The sequence below is a fragment of the Bicyclus anynana genome, chromosome 25 (assembly GCF_947172395.1).
Source record: "Bicyclus anynana chromosome 25, ilBicAnyn1.1, whole genome shotgun sequence".
In the NCBI taxonomy this organism is placed as follows: Eukaryota; Metazoa; Arthropoda; class Insecta; order Lepidoptera; family Nymphalidae; genus Bicyclus; species Bicyclus anynana.
The window spans coordinates 1,018,904-1,038,502 of NC_069107.1; the positions used below are offsets into that span (position 1 = coordinate 1,018,904).

General features: G+C 35.3%; 1 protein-coding gene across 10 annotated transcripts in view; it reads left to right on the forward strand.

Annotated features, from left to right (window-relative positions):
* The window catches only part of LOC112055019 (muscle calcium channel subunit alpha-1), a 78,219-nt gene extending 60,136 nt beyond the window's left edge, over window positions 1–18,083 (forward strand). For 5 of the 10 annotated variants that reach the window (XM_052889208.1, XM_052889209.1, XM_052889212.1 and 2 more), the window contains exons 33-49: window positions 116–301; window positions 603–705; window positions 1,155–1,315; window positions 1,885–1,982; window positions 2,620–2,708; window positions 3,073–3,213; window positions 3,896–4,061; window positions 4,577–4,585; window positions 5,462–5,633; window positions 6,580–6,679; window positions 6,974–7,049; window positions 7,577–7,660; window positions 8,127–8,503; window positions 10,914–11,011; window positions 11,383–11,489; window positions 11,920–11,986; window positions 12,177–18,083. In XM_052889208.1, coding sequence (XP_052745168.1) covers window positions 116–301; window positions 603–705; window positions 1,155–1,315; window positions 1,885–1,982; window positions 2,620–2,708; window positions 3,073–3,213; window positions 3,896–4,061; window positions 4,577–4,585; window positions 5,462–5,633; window positions 6,580–6,679; window positions 6,974–7,049; window positions 7,577–7,660; window positions 8,127–8,503; window positions 10,914–11,011; window positions 11,383–11,489; window positions 11,920–11,986; window positions 12,177–12,248 — 2,106 coding nt within the window. In that variant the 3' untranslated portion in view covers window positions 12,249–18,083. Of the gene's footprint in view, window positions 1–115; window positions 302–602; window positions 706–1,154; window positions 1,316–1,884; window positions 1,983–2,619; window positions 2,709–3,072; window positions 3,214–3,895; window positions 4,062–4,576; window positions 4,586–5,461; window positions 5,634–6,579; window positions 6,680–6,973; window positions 7,050–7,576; window positions 7,665–7,790; window positions 7,829–8,126; window positions 8,504–10,910; window positions 11,012–11,382; window positions 11,490–11,919; window positions 11,987–12,176 lie in introns of those variants that run through there. The other 5 variants (XM_052889215.1, XM_052889214.1, XM_052889211.1 and 2 more) reach the window with 5 other exon arrangements.
* The last annotated feature ends 1,516 nt before the right edge of the window (window positions 18,084–19,599 follow it).

Here is a 19,599-nt window from a genome sequence, read left to right on the forward strand (position 1 = left end):
ACCAATTTTTTGTTTATAAAAGTAGGACGTACGAGTAAATCAATTATCAGCTGATGATTACTGTAAAATATGTTTTTAGTTAACGGATTTTTACTAATATAAAGTTGTATTACAGGAGAGTTCAATTCCATCTATAAACTTCTTTCGTCTCTTTCGGGTTATGAGACTAGTGAAGCTTCTTTCTCGAGGAGAAGGCATAAGAACGCTGCTCTGGACCTTCATCAAGTCCTTTCAGGCCCTGCCATATGTAGCACTTCTGATTCTGATGCTTTTCTTCATATATGCCGTGGTTGGGATGCAGGTATGTTTTGGGGTTATAATATAAAAATGTTATTTTAATTTTCAGTGAAATAGTTTGTACTTTTTCTTAATATTCTTACATATTTTTATTTATATATTTGTACAAATAAATTACAAATTTAAAATTTGTAAATAAACAGGTATTAATTTGTAAAAAGGGAAAACATCAAACAAAAGTTTTGATCAATAAATATAAAAAATAATTAATTGTTTATTGATTTCTAATCCTAATTTTAGAAATGCTTCATTTATGTTCTTAGTAATTGAATCATACGTTCATTAACAGAGCTAATAAATTTTAGGTTTTCGGGAAAATCGCAATAGACGATGACACGCCTATCACAAGAAATAATCACTTCCAAACGTTTCCACAAGCTATACTGGTGTTATTTCGTTCTGCTACCGGTGAGTTTGCTCAGTTACAACATAATAGTCATCTAAGGGCTTGACCTAGCAATTGAACGGAATAAGTTGAAAGCAGAAACTTTTAATTAGACAGTCTGAGTATTATTTGATAAGGTCACGCATAAACATCCTCAGCAGCAAAGGTCACAAAAAATAGCTTTAGCTCAAATTGTATTTGCATTTATTATATAAGCCTCAAGAACAAAAACAAAACAAAAGTATATACGGACGAAGTCGTTGGCGATGAAAAGGTGTGAGATTAATTCTTTCTTAATGAATCTTAATTGAGGCGTGGCAAGACTTGTACAAATTGTATTTGCATGTATTATAAAAAGCTGTAAAATAGAAAATCCTTAAAACGAAAACAAACAAAATGTCCACACGGATGATGTAGTTTGTAATCAAAGGTGTCTAGTACGTGATAAAATCTCTCTATGAAAATTATTTAGGTGAGGCGTGGCAAGACATTATGATGGGCGTGTCACCGGAACCAGACGTACATTGTGATAGTAACTACGAAGAGGAGGGAGAGGACGATAGCGGAGGCTCGTGCGGCAGCGTTCTCGCCTTCCCCTACTTCATCTCCTTCTACGTGTTGTGTTCCTTTCTTGTGAGTATCTTCTTCTCTTCTTTCCTGGGCCTTTTCCACACTTGGCCACTAGGGGTTGGCCCTTGTGCGTACTTGTGAGTATCATTGACACTATCTTCATTATACAGTCAATGAATCAAAGTCTGAAAAGTTAGTGGCAATACCACTGAATATATTTTCTTAATTTCGTTTTAAATATGTTTAACACTTTATTCTTTACATCCGCAGGTAGTTTTATTTTAAATTTGCACGCCTTGAAATTTTACATGTCTCTTATCGAGGACAAGGCCTTTGATGCGATATTAAAATCATCATCATCAATATGACCTTTGAGACTGTGGAATTGTAGCTTCTATATTAATAGAACTTGATGCGATTTTTTGTATGAAACAAAAGCACGATCAAAATGTTCATGTACGATGAAGATCCAATTTATAAGCCAATGAATGCCAATATTTCTGATTTTATGAAAAGACTTTCTAAGTCGATATTCTAGCTAATTAATGTTCAATCCACTTAATTCGTTTTCGATATGAAGCGAGAATAACGAACAGAACATAAAATTGTTTAACATTACATGTACATTTCAGATTATTAATTTATTTGTTGCCGTCATTATGGATAACTTCGACTATTTGACCAGAGACTGGTCAATATTGGGACCACACCACTTAGATGAATTTATAAGGTAAGTCATCGAGTACTTCAATGTATCTATCTAGTATTTTTAAACTAGCAATCAAGGAAATGAATTGGAAATTTTGTTCTTTAAATAACCTCCTCACTTCAATAGTTTAGGGTTTTCATCTCAGACCTAATTTTAGTGTGTTTTATCTTCTGCATTACGACTAGATTAAGCTTTATCATTATAGAATTATTAGAGATAGGATCGGCGTGTGCTAATAAATAAATAATAATAATTAGAATTAGAATAATAGATAAGCATCAAAATGATATGAGGTCGTGATAGCCCAGTGTATATGACCTCTGCCTCCGATTCCGGAGGGTGTGGGTTCAAATCTGGTCTGGGATGCACCTCCAACTTTTCAGTTGTGTGCATTTTAAGAAATTAAATATCACGTGTCTCAAACAGTGAAGAAAAAACATCGTGAGGAAACCTGCATTTTACCAGAGAATTTTCTTGATTCTCTGCTTGTGTGAAGTCTGCCAATCCACATTGGACCAGCGTGGTGGACTATTGGCCTAACCCCTCTCATTCTGAGAGGAGACTCGAGCTCAGCAGTGAGCCGAATATGGGTTGATAATAATGATGATGATGATGATCAAAATTATTTGATTTTCAGTACAAAACATTGTTGTTTCAGACTTTGGAGTGAATATGATCCAGATGCTAAGGGTCGTATTAAACATTTAGATGTAGTTACTTTATTAAGAAAAATTAGTCCACCATTAGGTGAGTTACTATTTTTTAATCACCTTTTCTTTAATATCAATGATTTATAAACTTAAGACTAAAAAAGAAGAGTTAACATTGTTACATAAACCTTATATCATATCAAGAAAAATGTTGTTGCATTACAAGAAATGCAAAAATCACGATTAGATCATAGGTAGATAAATTAATTATACTCGATGTTAATATTTTATCACACAAAAGGACTACCTCAATCTTCTTTAACAGTTCTTAAACTTACCCTGAATAAATTTAAGTTTAAATATTATCAGGACACGGCTAAAATTTTATTCTTCTCATTCTGGCATTTATTTAATGGATCCATTAGCTAATAATTTTACTATTTATCATCATACTATACCAGGATTCGGCAAGCTGTGTCCGCATCGCGTGGCTTGCAAGAGACTAGTGTCCATGAACATGCCACTCAACTCGGATGGCACTGTCCTCTTCAATGCGACGTTGTTTGCGGTCGTCCGCACATCGTTGAAGATCAAAACGGATGGTAAGTGTGCTTCTCCTTCAGAATCTCCTACGTTCACTAAGGCTAAGTTCCGTATTCCACTGTTTCTGGTAACTAGGGATCCGTGACAGAGTGCCTTAAAAGAAAGATCAGAGTCTTTCAGCTCGTGATGGAAGATCTTTGCATAAGATTTTCTAGCTAAGAAAGCTCGGAGTTGCTCAGCGGACGATGAAAATGCTATGCTCAAAGATAAACGTCAACGCGATTGAACCAAAGTCACTGACATAGCTCAACAAGTCGCAAAGCTGAAGTAACATGAGAGGAACATAGTCCGAAGATTCGATGAACGTTCGTGTCCTAAGGTGTTGGGAACGATATGTGGACCTATAAAATCAAACGAGTTGCAGGGAGCCGCTGGATACAGAAGGCGAATGACCGTGGAAGTCCTTACAACAACCGAGCATTCACTGTCAACTGATTTTTACTGTGAATATGATGATTTTGTCTGATAAACTGCCATTAAATAAAAATAAAACCCAAGGTTCTACGTTGTATTTCTTTATTTTTATTTTCTTTCGCAATGACACATTTAATATTATTTTATTCTTGCAATTTACCTATACTTTTGTATATTAGTAATGTTAGGTTAATTTAGCACGTTTTTTTACTCTGAATTACGACTTTATTGACGAAAACTTTTGATAATATCCGTTTTTATTTACAGGTAACATTGATGATTGTAATACGGAGCTGCGAGCTGTGATAAAGAAGATCTGGAAGAGGACTTCACCCAAGTTGCTGGACCAGGTCGTACCACCTCCCGGCGATCCCAATGAGATTACCGTCGGCAAATTTTATGCGACATTCCTCATCCAAGATTACTTTAGAAGGTAAGGTTTTTAGATATAGTGTCCATTGATTGTGATAGTCTGAATGTACCTACAGTTTGTATAACTTTGGAAGTCGAAGGAAGAAGTGTACAGGCAGGCGTTTGTCAGTAAACAGGTTGACAGACAACGCGTCTATGTGAAAAACTGGAGGGTCGTTCTTTAACGAAACAAACCTTCAGTTTATACATACATCTAAAGGGACGGACGTCTTGGACTAGATCTACAATTGATTCACAGCTCAGATTTAGCAAACAGTCAGTCTTCCAAATATTCAACCAATTAATAAAACTGCGCTTTCATTGATAAAGTAGGATAATTCAATGTTTGTTTTCTAAAAACTGCTGGATGCAAATGGTCTATGAACAATGAAACGTAAAATTTTGTGAGAGCTGACCTTAGACCTATAATTTTTGAAGCTATTATGAGTGACAACAACTATTTTGATGATTCTGAATTGTTTGTTTGTATTTCAATTATCGTTTATTTGACACTGACTTAATGTTTTTGTTTCATAGGAATCACGCGTAAGTAACGCATCTAAAGATACGTATGTGGTTTAGGAGAAAGAGAGAATGTTTCCCTTTTATAGTGTTTTTCTTATCACTTACGAAACTCATACAATTAGATATTCAATAGAGCAATAAACAAACGCAAAAGATCGCAGGAGTTCATAATCTAGCTGTTTTCGGTTGTACCCTGCATGGTCCTTCGAAGACTAAAATACGAAGTAATATTCTGTAAACATTAAAAACGGTTTGACAAACTTTTTCCAAATACCCACACCACAATGTACTCATACTCCAACATCAACTTAGCATGCTTGATAAAACAAAGCAGAACGCCTATTTTTTTCAAATAAAGTGTTTACCTACCCGCCTCTCCGAAATATTTAAATGTTGTTTTATTTTGTGGACTTATCTCGCCGTAACTCTAGCTATAGTATTACAACTCATAAAACGGCTACATATTTTGCTGCAAATCAAAAAATAAACATGCGCACATCTACATATTTGTACAGTTTTTGAAATTTCTACATTTACGAGTAGTTAATTTTTTAGAACTCAATAATTTGGGTATTACTTAGATTTTCTAATATACATAGCGAAAACAGATTTCCTGTCATAGAATTAAAAAAAAGCAATTATAGCCTAGCTGCAAAATTAGCTGCACATGCTTTAAACGAATCCATATTTGACAAATTCATTAACGCAGAAGTTTGAACTTGTGACATCAAGCAGCTTCAGTAATTAAATTAAATTTATATGATTATAAAAAAGTCAATAATTAAAAAAATAAAAACCTAGTGCCTGACCTGCGGGAAAAAAGATATTTTTCTAAATGTCACAAGTCCAAACTTCTTAACACAAGCAAACGAGTGACTATATCTTCTTCGCGCGAAGGTTCAAAAAGCGTAAGGAACAGGAGATGAGGCAGAGCGACGAGCAGTGCCACCAGATGACGCTACAAGCTGGCTTGAGGACGCTGCACGAAGCCGGACCAGAGCTGAAGCGAGCCATATCTGGGAACCTGGATGTCGATATCGTTGGGGATAACGATGTACCTATGCACAGGGTCAGTAAAAAAGTTGGAGCTACAGAGTTAGCCTTAGTAAGAGTCAGAGTTTGTAAGTTTGAGGTTAGAGCATGAAAACTGAAACTATTCAACGTAATTGTGTTCGAAATACAGTAAATCTAAACTGAAATGGAATGATTCTTCGAATTGGAACTATTAATTATCAAAAAACTACCACAGTAGGTAAATTGTGAGATACAAAGACATTTATAATCTACTATTCAATGGCGCGGCTTCTTCTATCAGAGGATTTTTTGCATTTGACCAAGTTTGGTTTGATTCATTTGACGTAAGTCCCCGCTGCATCAATCCATGTAGCTGAACTCGCTATAGAAGATTAAATGACTGCTCTGGGGCCTTACTACAAGCTCATAAATCCTTAGCGATTTCAACATATTTCAACAGTTTTTACTCATAAATACGAAATGTCGAAACTTAGAGCTCCCCCTCGAGCTTACAAACAAACAAACTTATTAGGCTCTCAAGCTTGAGCTTGTAGTAAGACCCCTGGTCGCTGATAGCTTTATGGAGTGTCCCTGAGGAGCCAATGTAGGTCGCGCGATTCCCTGATACCTCTAGCTCAAACATAAATACAAATACCAATGCAATTTATGTTTTGATGATGCCATCTTTTGTGTGTAGTGTAGCTTATCTATACTAATATTATAAAGCTGAAGAGTTTGTTTGTTTGTTTGTTTGTTTGATTGAACGCGCTAATCTCAGGAACTACTGGTCCGATTTGAAAAATTCTTTCTGTGTTAGATAGCCCATTTATCGAGGAAGGAAGGAAATATATTACCCCCGTATTCCTACGGGAACGGGAACCACGCGGGTGAAACCGCGCGGCGTCAGCTAGTATATTATAGTAGGTAATTATGTGCTAAATACTGACGAATTATGTGATGATAATAAACAATAATTATAATGAAGACATTTTATTCGACAGAGAAACCATTCCCTTTTTGGCGGAGTGTGGTCCAGTATACGAAGGCACGGCCCCAACAGGCATTTTCAGAGACATCGGAAACATGGCGAAGGCCCTCCAGGTCAGTCCTGAACATTCAATTTCTTCTTAGGGATTTTCCAAACCTTTGTTTTCGTATGGTTGAAAGAAACAAAGCAGAAGAAAACTTGTATGTAAATTTATTTCTATACATATAAAACTAAATGTCACATTAACAAAAAATGCAGATTCAATTGTTTGAATCAAATTGAGGAGCGTGTGTAATTTTTGGAATTTGTTGACAAAGATAACAAAAATTATAGTGAAACAAATGATAAGCCAAAACTACATAATTATACGTAAAATTATATATTAAATATTTTCATTTCTCCTACAGAAGCTGTCGGCAATCACTTGAGTTCAATGATGCAGCGTGAATACGGTGTAGCAAATCTACCTCTAGCGCCTAATTTGTAAGTTGTACACATACTTTCGCATTCATTCATAATTTCATCTTTATCAGCCGATGGACGTCCATTGCTGGCCATAGGCTTCTTGTATAGACTTCTAAACACCACCGTCACCTGTAACACGATTAATGTCCTCGTTCAGCATCCATTATAGAAGAACTGTCTAAATAAAACTTGTTATCTTGACTTAAACACAATAAAATGTGACAAACTTGAGCACTTTCCTAATCGATGTTACTGATATATTTTTGGTCTGCGCAGATTACATATCAGCATATCTAGGTCGTCAGATTACTCAATCAGCTTCACCATTTTAGCTTCTTGTACCTATTCTACAGATTGAAATCCTCTTTAACCTTCGAAAAACCGTTTTCGCTTTAGGTATTTATGACTTCGATAATTATGAATTCCGCTGTAGAACCCTTTAAGCCGACTTCAAAAAAGGAAGAGATTCTCAGCTGTGTGTGTGTGTGCTGCATGTTTTCGTGTCCAAAGTATTTTCTAATATTAAATGACATTCATTATTTCAGAGCTAATGGACAGCCAAAAGAACAAATACCGCTGAGACCATTAATATTGAATGGAGAGTCAGAAAAGATTTACCAGGTGCTTGAGTGAGTATATCACATTATATTATTTGCTATATTCATCGTTTTGATGTATTAAATTAATAATACAAACTTTAATAAAATAATATTTGGACGTTCATAGTAAAATCAATACGTGTATCGCTTGTCATTGCAGAACAACAACAAATGATCTTAAGAACGCTATGTATACAGGTAGCTAAGTGTGTGATCGATTGAGATTTCTTTAAATTGAGACTTTAAATTAGGTATAGATTTTACAGCACTAATTCATAATGTGTTTAATGAGAACAGATTTAATTTAAAATCCCACAAAGCAATATCCTATAAAACTTATCCTAACCTAAATGAAATATCTATTACATAATCTGTTCTTATTGAACCATGCCAGAATTAATCTGTGTGATACTAACACGAACACAAATTGTCCTCTCATGCTGCTTATGGATGCTAACACAAAACACTGAACAATCTTTGGCACATCGAAATTCAGCAACCAAAAATCGAACTACCCAGAGATGCTAGGCCAAATCGGTCTGGCATTCGGATGCGTCAACTACTTAACGACACCCGAAACGTCCGGCACAAAATCGACGTCACCATCCCGACAGAGAGTACACCCAGAAGGTACAGAGAAGATAACGGAGAAGTTGGCAGTGCCAAAGAAGGCTTCTCCAGAAGATAAGACTCCGTCGCCTGGGGAGACGATAGCGCCGAAGATATCCGCGCTGCTGGTGAAGGAGTGTACGCCGGCGGAGTCGAGGCCGATGACGTTGTACGGGTACAACGCAGCTGCGAGGCTTCCCTTCACGTTCTCCCACGCTCGGGAGCGCCGGAGCCTGCGCGCAGCGCCGCGGCCCGCGCCCGCAGGTCGGATGGTGCGCAGCGCGTCGTCGGGCGCGGCGCCGCATGCCCCCCCGCCCGCGCTCACCCCCGCCAGGCCGCACAAGCCGCTTGTAGAAACGCCGCCAGGTCTGCACATAGTTGTTGCGGAAAGTTTCCTTCTAGCCCCATTTTTTTCGTTTTTTTTAAATAATCAAATTGAAATTTTTCTGTCAACTGCCGGGAGCCCTCAGGCGGGTCTCCAATAAATTTCTGTAGAATTCCGCCAGCCCGCCACAATCATATTGCACTGACTAAATAGGTCGAGTGTACGGGACTTGTAGGGCTAAATGTGGCAAATATTACCATTCCCCTCCAAGTCAGAAAACATAATTAGGAGTGGGTACGACTATTGTCCAGTGGGCATGGATCGGACCATGAGCCTTCGGTGATGAGGTCAACTATTAAGGCTTATTAGGCTTTTAAGGCTGTCAAACGACACGTTGCCGTTGGACTTGGTTGTGCAATAAATTCTGTGACAGTTCTTGATTTTCTTGTTCACAGTCTTCTTCATCTTCTTTTGATTTTCAAATTTAAGTTAGATGGTTTTTCTGTGTAACCCCTTAGAAATTCAGTTGATACCTAGGTACCTTTTCATTTACAATATTTCAATATTATTATATTTATACGTCTTTTATATTTTCTGAAAATTGATTTTTGTTAACCTCAGTAACAAGGGATAAGGGCTTTATGACGATAGTGAAGGAAGCTTTCCTGTTACCAAAAGAGCATCATGCACTAATAAATTTAAAGCTTTTCAGGCGATCGTTACCAAAGCGCGATGGATGTAACGGTTTGATGGATCAAATACACGCATTCCGCAGAACATTATACTTGAACCCCATAAGTTTATCAGCAATTTGTATCTCATATTTAAAAAACACGACACTTTAGACACAGTTGATGCACAATTTTGAAAAATATTGACACACCTTTTGTTTCTTTTTACAAAATTATATACTTATTAGCATATTTTTTTTCCAAATAAGAAAGTTCTTCTAACAGCCAATGGATGGGTACCAAGTTTCTGGAATGGCGACCTCTCACTAAAAAGATCAGTGCTATGCAATTCCCCACTAGACGTAACATCAAAAGATTATAGGTACCTACTGGTTACAGCGGCTCAAGACCGTGATGTTTGGAAATTTTTTAAACAGCACTATGCCCAGTAGTAGACATACATCGGCTGATAATAATGATATTTTGTTTTTGTTAAAAAAAATCTATTAGGTTCTATATTAGGCGTTTTTTAAAGCAACTATCAGTTTTGCTTGGTATCAGACCAATTTATTGGTACAGTTTTGTCAGTATACGTAAGTTTTGTCAGTAGATATAAGACAAAGCCTGAGCCAATTTAAAACCAAGGTCAGGGAATTTATTTAAGAATTTTGTTCATGGCGACACAGAGAAAAGAATCTAGAATATCCTACAAATTGTTAAAATTACAACAATAAACATACAACACAACAATAGCGTCTGTTGGTCACCAAATGGCATGGAAACTAACACTGTTCATGTAAACTGCTAAATAGTTTTTCATTTAGTATAGTTTAACAAACTTAGAGGCTTTTTAGTTAACATGAAAAGTTACAAATCTAAAAATGCTTTCATCAATTTTATGCACGAATGTACTAAGTAACAGAAATCATAAACTTCCACGAGAGCTAATAGTTTTGAATCGATAGAATGTGTTGCTTAAAATAACAGAAATACACGGCTTGTTACAGGCTTGACAAATTTAGAATGCATCGTTAGAAATCATAGTTACTGTAAATATATTATTAGGAAATAGATATATTAGTGAAATCCGAAATATCCATTTGACAATAGCGATTAAATTGTTAATACATCAACAATAATAGAATGTATATGCAACAACAATTAAAAATAATGGAATATATTGCAGCTGTATACACCCCTTACGAGACAAATTCTAGATGAAAGGTATCTGTAACTATAATTCAGGACTACAATGTCGCTAACAGCCATGTTTATGAACATGGATTAAGATTGTAATCTCAATTTAGTTCAAAGTAAAGAAAGAAAGTGAAATCATTGAAAATTGACACTAGGCACTATGCTTAAAGATTTAAGCATAGTGCCTAGTGTCAATTTTCAATGATTTCATACTGTGACGATCGCGTAACCGTAAACGCGAATTTCTAAGGGATTGAAACAGCGCCATCCAGTGGCACTACTGCACAACTGTTTCAATTCCTTAGAAACTCGTTTACGGTTACGCGATTGTCACAGTATGAAAACATTGAAACTGCCACTATGCACACAGCAGTGATTAGGTTTTACATTACTTTGAAGAAAATTGAGTTTTAAATCACAATCCATGTTTATGAATATGGCTCTTGGTGTCTAAGGCTCTAATAAGGTTTGTATGCAGTAGGCGGTAACGCAGGGCGAGGGGTGGTGTCTCTGCCCGGCAGCCCCCGGAACACCGCGTCGGTGCCAGTGGTGGGGTCTGCTGAGAGCCTGGTCACCAGGGTAAGACAATACAATGCTGTATCAATCGGTTTAGCATATAATACACTAGCGGACACAGATCAGATCGATCGATCGATCTGAAGATCAGAGATGTGATTGGTAAAATCTCGGCGATTTTAATAAAAGCTGAAATTTAATTGTCAGCCAGGAAATAATTTTTTCTTACAAAAACGCAAATTTTCTTTACCCCAGTTGTCAATCACATCTATTTATGGCAACCTTTTGCTAAAACCCCACAGAATTTGATCTGTCTTTGTCCTTTCTCTTCTTAAGATTGTATCTTAAAAGATGCTTATGCCTCTGTGGAATATTTAAATTACACTACCAGTTATTTGGAAACGATCGAATAACTATTTCCCATTGAATCACAGGTGCTAGCTGAACAAGGCCTAGCGGAATACTGCGACCCGGAATTCGTGAGAAACACCTCCAGAGAAATGCAAGAGGCACTGGATATGACTCAAGAGCAAATGGATAGGTAACTAAACAATTGACTTGACGGGAAGCAGCGACAGTGATTGTGCCATTATTTTGTGGTAGAGGAAACACCTCGAGCAGGTTCCAGGACTTGTGACCTTGAGAGTAGGATTAAAGGATCCTTTTAGAATGCATAAACCTTCACCTTCCCTGCCCAACAGGTTCTCCATGCCCACACTAAACAATTTATGATAAACAATAATAACTACAAGCACAAAACATTATTGCACAAAAGACGTCACTGGCAGCGTGACGGTGTCTACGCTACCTAACAAACAACGAACAAAAACTAAATTTTAGTTAGTTTTGCAAAAGTTTATTATTACACCTTATTACGCCTTCGGGTTAGATGGAGTCACATTTTAAAAATGCGTGTGATATCTTATTTCAAAAATGTTGAATTGACTACAGGATGTGTTATATGTTTCCAGAGCGGCTCATCAGCTAATGATACAAGAGCGAAACTTGAAGCAAGTTCAAAACCAGCAGCCGCAAGTGGTAAGCATACAAAACAACCACCAAGGTTACTTTCACCACCAAGATACCAAAATTTATGTTTCCCTGAACACAATAAAATTGACAAAACATTGAAATCACGCGGTGATGAAACTAAACCTTGCTACCGTAGTTATTTTTAAGAAAAAAGTGAGTATAATGTATGAAAAGGGTAATATTTGGGATTTTGTAGGGCGATATCCTAGCCCGCCAGCACCATCCCTACCACCAGCCCGCGTTGCCGCAGCCCCTCAAGCGGTTATAGCACCGACACAACATGGCGCCCAAAATGGCGTCCAAGATGGCGCCGACATGCGTCACCCGCACCACAGACGAAAGAGGAAACGCAAGCCTGTGCTTGTTTAGACACTACCGTTTACCTAGCGTTCTTAATTTTACAGTCTGATAAATAATATAAGCTCAATCGTCTTTTTTGTTGGGGTCCAGATTCTCTGTGGAAATAGAAGTGTTATGATGTATTTGATCTGTTATAGAAGTCTAATTTGACATCATAAATTGCAGTGCGTTGCGAATTCAATGTCGCAAAGAATGTGGACTCCATAACCTTCGTATATTAGATCTTGGCCTTTTGGCAGTATAAATAGCGAATCGAACAGGCGGATCAATATTAGGTACTATGAATTGTAATACTGAATTTCTTGGACTGTGACCACTGATAGTTGAAAGTGAGATTTGTAGTTCCGTAGATATTTTATAGTAAATTTTAGATAAATTGATTAGGGTGAAACAAAAAATATGATAATGGTGCTCATTTGGTTGCACGCAAAACTTTTGACTAAATTGAACTGAGACTGGTCTCGAGAGTAATACCATCCTTTTCTAATACTCCCTGTTGAAAAGGATGGATTCACTTTTAACAATTTAGTTCCGGTTTAAATAAAATCTGTCAGCGCCAAATTTTATGAGATGATTTCTATTCTTCTTTTGTGAAAGCGCCAAGCGAGTCATTCTGTATTTTTTACCGCGGACCTTTTCGTAGAGTTTCGATTCCTTTACCAAGAAGTTGAGTCTTTAATATTTATTTACTACGACGTATTTGCAGACGATTTGTAGTTCTTGATTACAGTTCGGGGGTAGTCGACTGACTATTTTGAAGTAAAAGTATTTGGATTCCCTTATTAAAAACCACTTACCTACTTAAACTTATTCTAAGATAAAACATCCACTAGTGTAATTATGAATATATCAGTATAATTCAGAAATTTTGAAAAACTTTGCCCACTTGAGGGCAAATTAACATGCACAGGTCAAGTACCCCCATAATTAGTTTTTACCAAATAAACGTAACAATGAAAAGTACCAAATGATCGTTAGTTAGTTTTATTAACGTTATGACTTTTGACCAAACGAGACGGTCCAAAATAAGCCGATTTTTTAACAAATTTTGTTTTTTTTTTCATCGGTGAAATTATTTACAGCACTAGAATTTATTAACTTACTAGTAGATACTATTTTAGTTTTGTTTTAGGTAGTTAAAATGGCGTTTCTGGGTAACTGGTATCCAAGTTGTTATTTGACGTTGTCAAATAACTTGTTATTTGTGAGTGAGAGCGAGTGAGGAGAGCGCGGCAGACGTATTTCTTCATTTCTTCTTATATAGACGCACATGTTAATATATAAAATAAAAAAAAAAATGAAAAAATGTTACCGTCTACAACTCTCTCCTCTCTGTCATCATTCCTCGCAGCTTTGCAATGTCCATAGTGAAAACTCTAAGTTTTGCGGTTTATATGAAAATATGAATATTTGTGTTAATTTACTAACCAGAGGATTAAAAAAAAATCGAACCAATAGCTTTCTTTGTAAGCGGTACGGACCGTCTCTTTTAATAACAAGTTTGTTTGAGCTTTAAGCAAACGTTTATTTGTATTATGTGATGCAAACAATTGTGTGCAAAAGTGTTTATCAGTATTATTGATTATGATATAGAAATTAGAGGGTAGATAGAATTTTTGAATTTGTTTTTGGACACAAAGCTTTAAATAGACTTAACCAAAAATATTTAAATAAATGAAGACTTTCAAATTATAGAAAGACGAAATGTAAGCCAATGTATAGTCGACCCTCATCCTGTCGCGGATAGCAAATAACTCTATAACTAATTTGTTCTACAACCGATTGCACTTGAGAAATAGATTGTAATGAACCCAGACTTATATTTCTGGTCTCAAACTGTATATTTAATAATCTATAAGTAATAAAAAAATATATAAGTATATATTTTTTTTTAAAGCTTTGTGTACAAAAAATTTACTATAATTTCCGCTTCGAAAAGCGTCCTGTTACACTAAACTTTTCATTTGATTTGTTAATAAAACCAGACTGACCATCGGAGCCTCTTACTCGATATGACATTTATAATTACCATGAAATCAATCCCATTTTCATCATCCGCCATCAGAATTTGAATGTTATATCGAATCAAGAACCGGCTAGTGTGATAGTGTACCTAACCCTAATTTTACTCGTAAAGTTTTCTACGAATTTTAGAAAAGTCAACACAATTTTTGCATTTACACACACCTATCTTTAAAAAATAATATAACAGATTTACATTAGAGTGACAATACCGCAGTTAAAGACTTGACAAACTTTATTATTAAGTGATGGGATGACAGGCTTCTGATGAGACTGGCAACATCGACGCTACTAGCGTATCCTTATTTGTAGCCTGCAGACTATGTAACAAAACGTGGAAAAAGAAGAGTATAAGCCGCGTTCGTTACACTTTTAGACCATAGAGACATCGAGTAGTGATGCATAGTGGTTATATCGATAAATGATATCGACAAATCTACCCTCTCCTAATAACTTATACGAAATAAAATACCAATATTCCGAACTGGATATTGCTCACATTTGTACAATATATAACTCTAAAACCGAACTATTGCTCAGATCTTAAAATCTTGCCTATAAACATGAAGAATATGTAATTAACGCCAGTCTCAAAATAAACCTGAACCAATTTTCAGTAAGTTGGTGGAACGTGTAATTAACTTTCAGGAATTGAAAATTGTACTTAAGGTAATTTTAGTCTCCAGCAAATTGTATTCTAAATCTTTGAAACGAATAACACGATATATTCCAAAGTAGATAAATACATGTTCTAAGGTAAAGTGTATACAAACCTAAATAAGATGGTTGCACAAATTTTTAGGAGCATATAACAAAGTAACGTTTTTTACATAACGACTAATTACACAAGGAGTTGCCTTGCTAGACGTTACTTTTTGTCAAAGTATATGATCAACGATCTAATGCAATTGTAAAAACTGTCTCCTACCTTAAATATACGAAACTACCCTTTTATGTTGTCGAATGGTGTAAAAAAAAGATCAACAACTTCTAGTTTAGTTTAAGATATATACTTGATTTGAGCTCGTTTTCCTCGATAAATTACATAATTTTATTTGAAAATTCGGGTGCGATTCTAGTCCTTATGTAATTAGTCTAAGCGTCAAGGTCTTTGTCCCTATAAGTTCTTCCGTCTTTATAGATATAATTTTTAACAGATAGATAAGTTAGTGTTTCTTTTAAACTCTAGCTTATTCTATACAAAATTAGCTTTTTTTTTCTTCCATTTGGAAAGCCATTTTTTTATATTTTAGTGACCTCACCGTGCCTTAATATTAAAGGAATCATATTTTTTCTCTATCTCTATTTATTATTCTTTCTCAATCAAAATCTTCCAAAATTCGTTATTTTTACTGTTTAATTTAATTTTCAATTCCATGTTAACAATATTATCTTAAAATATGCTTCCAGTAGCTTGGTTCCCGATATTTATGAATAACCGAATCGCCGAATTCATAAACGCAACGTTTATTTATCGTGATGATACCTACATTTTTTATCATAAAAGACAGTAGACAAATAGCAAATAGTACCTACTACCTAACCTACATAATTTACAAAATAGCAAGTACGTAAATATTTTTTAGATTAGTTAGTAGCTTTTATAAAGAACCTGTTTCCAAAAATGACATTTTCGGGACGTGGGAACGTTATATACCTACCTATTTGAACAGGATCAGTAACAGTTTCGTCTTCACGGTATCTTTGGTAAAACGATAATATATTATATTTGAAGACCCTATTTTTAACGATATTTTTATAGCTCAACATTTTGAGTTTCGAGTTCGTCTCTATCCGACTCTGTTTTTAGTGTAGTGTTAGATAGAGAGAGGTAAATGAATCCCAAATACTTGTACATTTGTATTCTGTGCCGGAACTCACAATGTCGAGTTATAAAAATATCGTTACGCTACTTTCAACTTATACAGGGTGCTGGGGAGTATTTCCCATAACTTCAAGGACTTGAAGAGTCCACGTAAAGAAGCCGAACTGCATAACTAATATATTTTAACTAAAAAATAAAAACTTTTTATCCATGTAACACACGCCTTCATCTATCCTTGCATTATAAAATACGTAAAACTTGGCTATGTCAAATTATAAGGATGCGTATAAGATCTATTTACAAAAGAAACATTATTTACTATGAAGAATATAAACCTGGAGTTATGGGAAATACTCCTGAGCACCCTGTATTACAGATTTGGTAAAATACAAATCAAACACTCATATGCGATTTGTAAATGGGTATTTAAGTGTGAGATATCCCATAGTAAGTGCCCTTTGTATCTCTATGTATATTAGTATAGTCAATCTACCCATACCTAACCCTTACAACCAACAACCACATTCCTTTAGAATTTAAGAAACAAACTTGTTTTGTGACTGCATCGCTTTAGCAGTTATAATCTGTGGTAAAGAGATTCTAAATTTATAATCTATACTTCCGACGTTTTCGATTTGTATTTCCCGTAAACGGAGAAGTTAATTTTTTCAATTTAAAAATTCATACTCCGTGTACGGTATTTTCAGGGGCCGGTTATCGATGGCTCTTCAGATTGTGACCACTGGTGATAATCTGTTCAGTTTTTAAATCATTCAAAGATATGACGTCACGAAAGGCCCTTAGGGCTTACAAGTATGATGTCACTTTATAGGATTTAAGCCATCTTCTGTTTTTTTTTGGTGAACCTTTGTTTTACATGTTTTGTAAAATATTTTGAGGGTAGCCATACAATTTTCTAGTTTTACATAACTACGAGGTGCCAAGTAATTGTTTTTATTAAAAACTACATACAATATTTAATTCGTCTTTTTGAATTTGTGAAGTTTTAGTACCTAGCACAAGTTTTATATGGATTTTTCTAAAATATTCCTCCTGTCCTATGTTTAGTTCCTCTTATGTTTACCACCATAGGTACGTGTTTTTGTTGTATAAATCAAGATGTACAGAGATAGAAAGCCAAAATTCAAAATCGTTTGATTGCGCAGGACAGAAATTGCTGAAATCAGTTTCATTTGCGCAGCGATAAAGGACCATGTAAACGATCAAACTTTTTGTCAAATCATATTTGTTTGATAAACAATTTGATGGACTGCGCTTTGTTTGACAAACGCTTCAACGTTTATTAAAAAAGAAACAGTGTGCCCAGTGGGAGTTTTCAATATTTTCATTCTGTTACTATCACGTTGATGTAAACGCAAATTTATATGGAATTGAAACAGTTGTGCAGTAGTGCCACTAGATGGCGCTGTTTCAATTCCTTAAAAATTCGCGTTTACGTTACGTGACAGTAACAGTATCAAACTGCCACTAGGCCCTCAGTTATGAATTCGAACTTTGGTTATGTTTTTTTTAATTCCCTTGGATTATAAGGCCTCCACATAAATAAAAGTAAAAAAATCTGTTCATGTAAATAATGTACAAAATTAAAAATCTGTATTCAAAATCTTTAAATTTTTATTAAGTAAATTTTTTATATTCTAGCTCGGAGGGGAGTTGTAATGGGATTTTTGATTGTAAATAAATAATTACTTATGTAAATAAAAAAACACGTTGTAATTAAAAGATATATATATTTATTCAGTCGAGTCAGTAAATTGGGAAATTATTAATTATTATTATCTATATTTATTGTTTATAAAACATTGTAAAATTGTTTTCATATAAATAAAAAAACACATGTGAAATTATGAACTGTAGTTTTTTTTATTAAATCCTTCGTAATCTTTCAAAATTTGTGTTATTTCGTATAATTTTAGGAAGTTACGGCCCCAGAAAGCCCAGGAAATATTATGTCAACAATTAATTCACTAACCACAAAAAAAACTCATGGGAAGAGAAAACTACACAATATGGCGATTTGCTGTGAAATGTTGCTTACAGTCACAGAATAAAGCTTGATTCAGAATGAGTCTTCACAAGCAGCATGGTGAATGCGGTGAAACCCATTTAAATAAACGTGTCTCCATGACATGGAAAATATTTCACACCCTTTTCTTCAGTTTCACACACATACATGGTCTGTTTCATGCCAAATTCTTGTCTTCTACATCATAAAGCCTGGAATCCATTTTAAAAAAATGATATCATCCTAGGAGAATGGATATCATCCTAAAGGAATACAATGTATATAGAGAAATACATAGTAACCAGTAAGGTACACCACAACTTTACTGGTTATTATATAAGTCAAGGAAGAAATAACCAAAAATGACATAACACAAAAGCAGACTGCAAGAGCACACAAATAGTCTTGCCAAATTGCTAATCCTGCCTGGTAAGACCAAAAGGCTAAAGCGATCAATTGTGGAAGTATTGTGTGGTGGACAGTAATAACCAAAGAAAAAAATACCACAACGGAATGTTAATGGAGTGATCTTTAATTTGAAAATTCTCTGCTATGAAAAATTCAGTTTATAGTTGAGAAATCACTGATAGATGTAACTGAATACAAATTTTAGCTCATAGCATTGTGTACTGTCACCGCGTACACAAAAAAATTTGAAATAATATCTTATTTTTCTAAAAAATATTATTTTATACGATTTACAAATACAATAATACAGCGGTAATAGTGCATATTTTATTATTGTGGTTCGATCAATTGAGTTTCTTAATGTAAACCACGTGCACGAAAAATGGCGCACGGAGCATGGAGACAACGGAAGCCAATCCTTCTGTTGGTTCGTACTCAATGGCGCCTGAGAGGAACTCCATACACGAGGATACTTCGAGTTTCAACAGCGGTTCTAACAGTGAGCAGGAACGAGAGGAACCTCAACAGGAAAAAGGAAAACTGACCTCACAGGTAACGGTCGATCCTCGGATCGACGCGTTATGCGAACAGGTGAGTTTGCTCACTAATTTTATTATGCATCAATCCTGTGTGTCTAATATGACTTTGAATCAGAATGATAGACCTACTGGTTGAAAAACCAAATGAAAACAATAACGATTTCTTAACAAACCCGTCGATAGCATGAAAATCCTTATATTTAGGTTTTTTGTAAGACTGACCTGGACGATAAAAATATTCGACAGCCAGGTAAAACGCTTACGTCGTTTAATCGAATTGCAACTTTTTTATTCACCTACATGGCAACATATAGGATATACGAAAACGTTATCAGATATGTTAGCTACACCACTACTAACGCTCTGCTATATCAAAGAGAGCTATTGCAATCGGGTTTACAAGAAATCATCGGTTGGGCTAACATAAATCCAACCTACC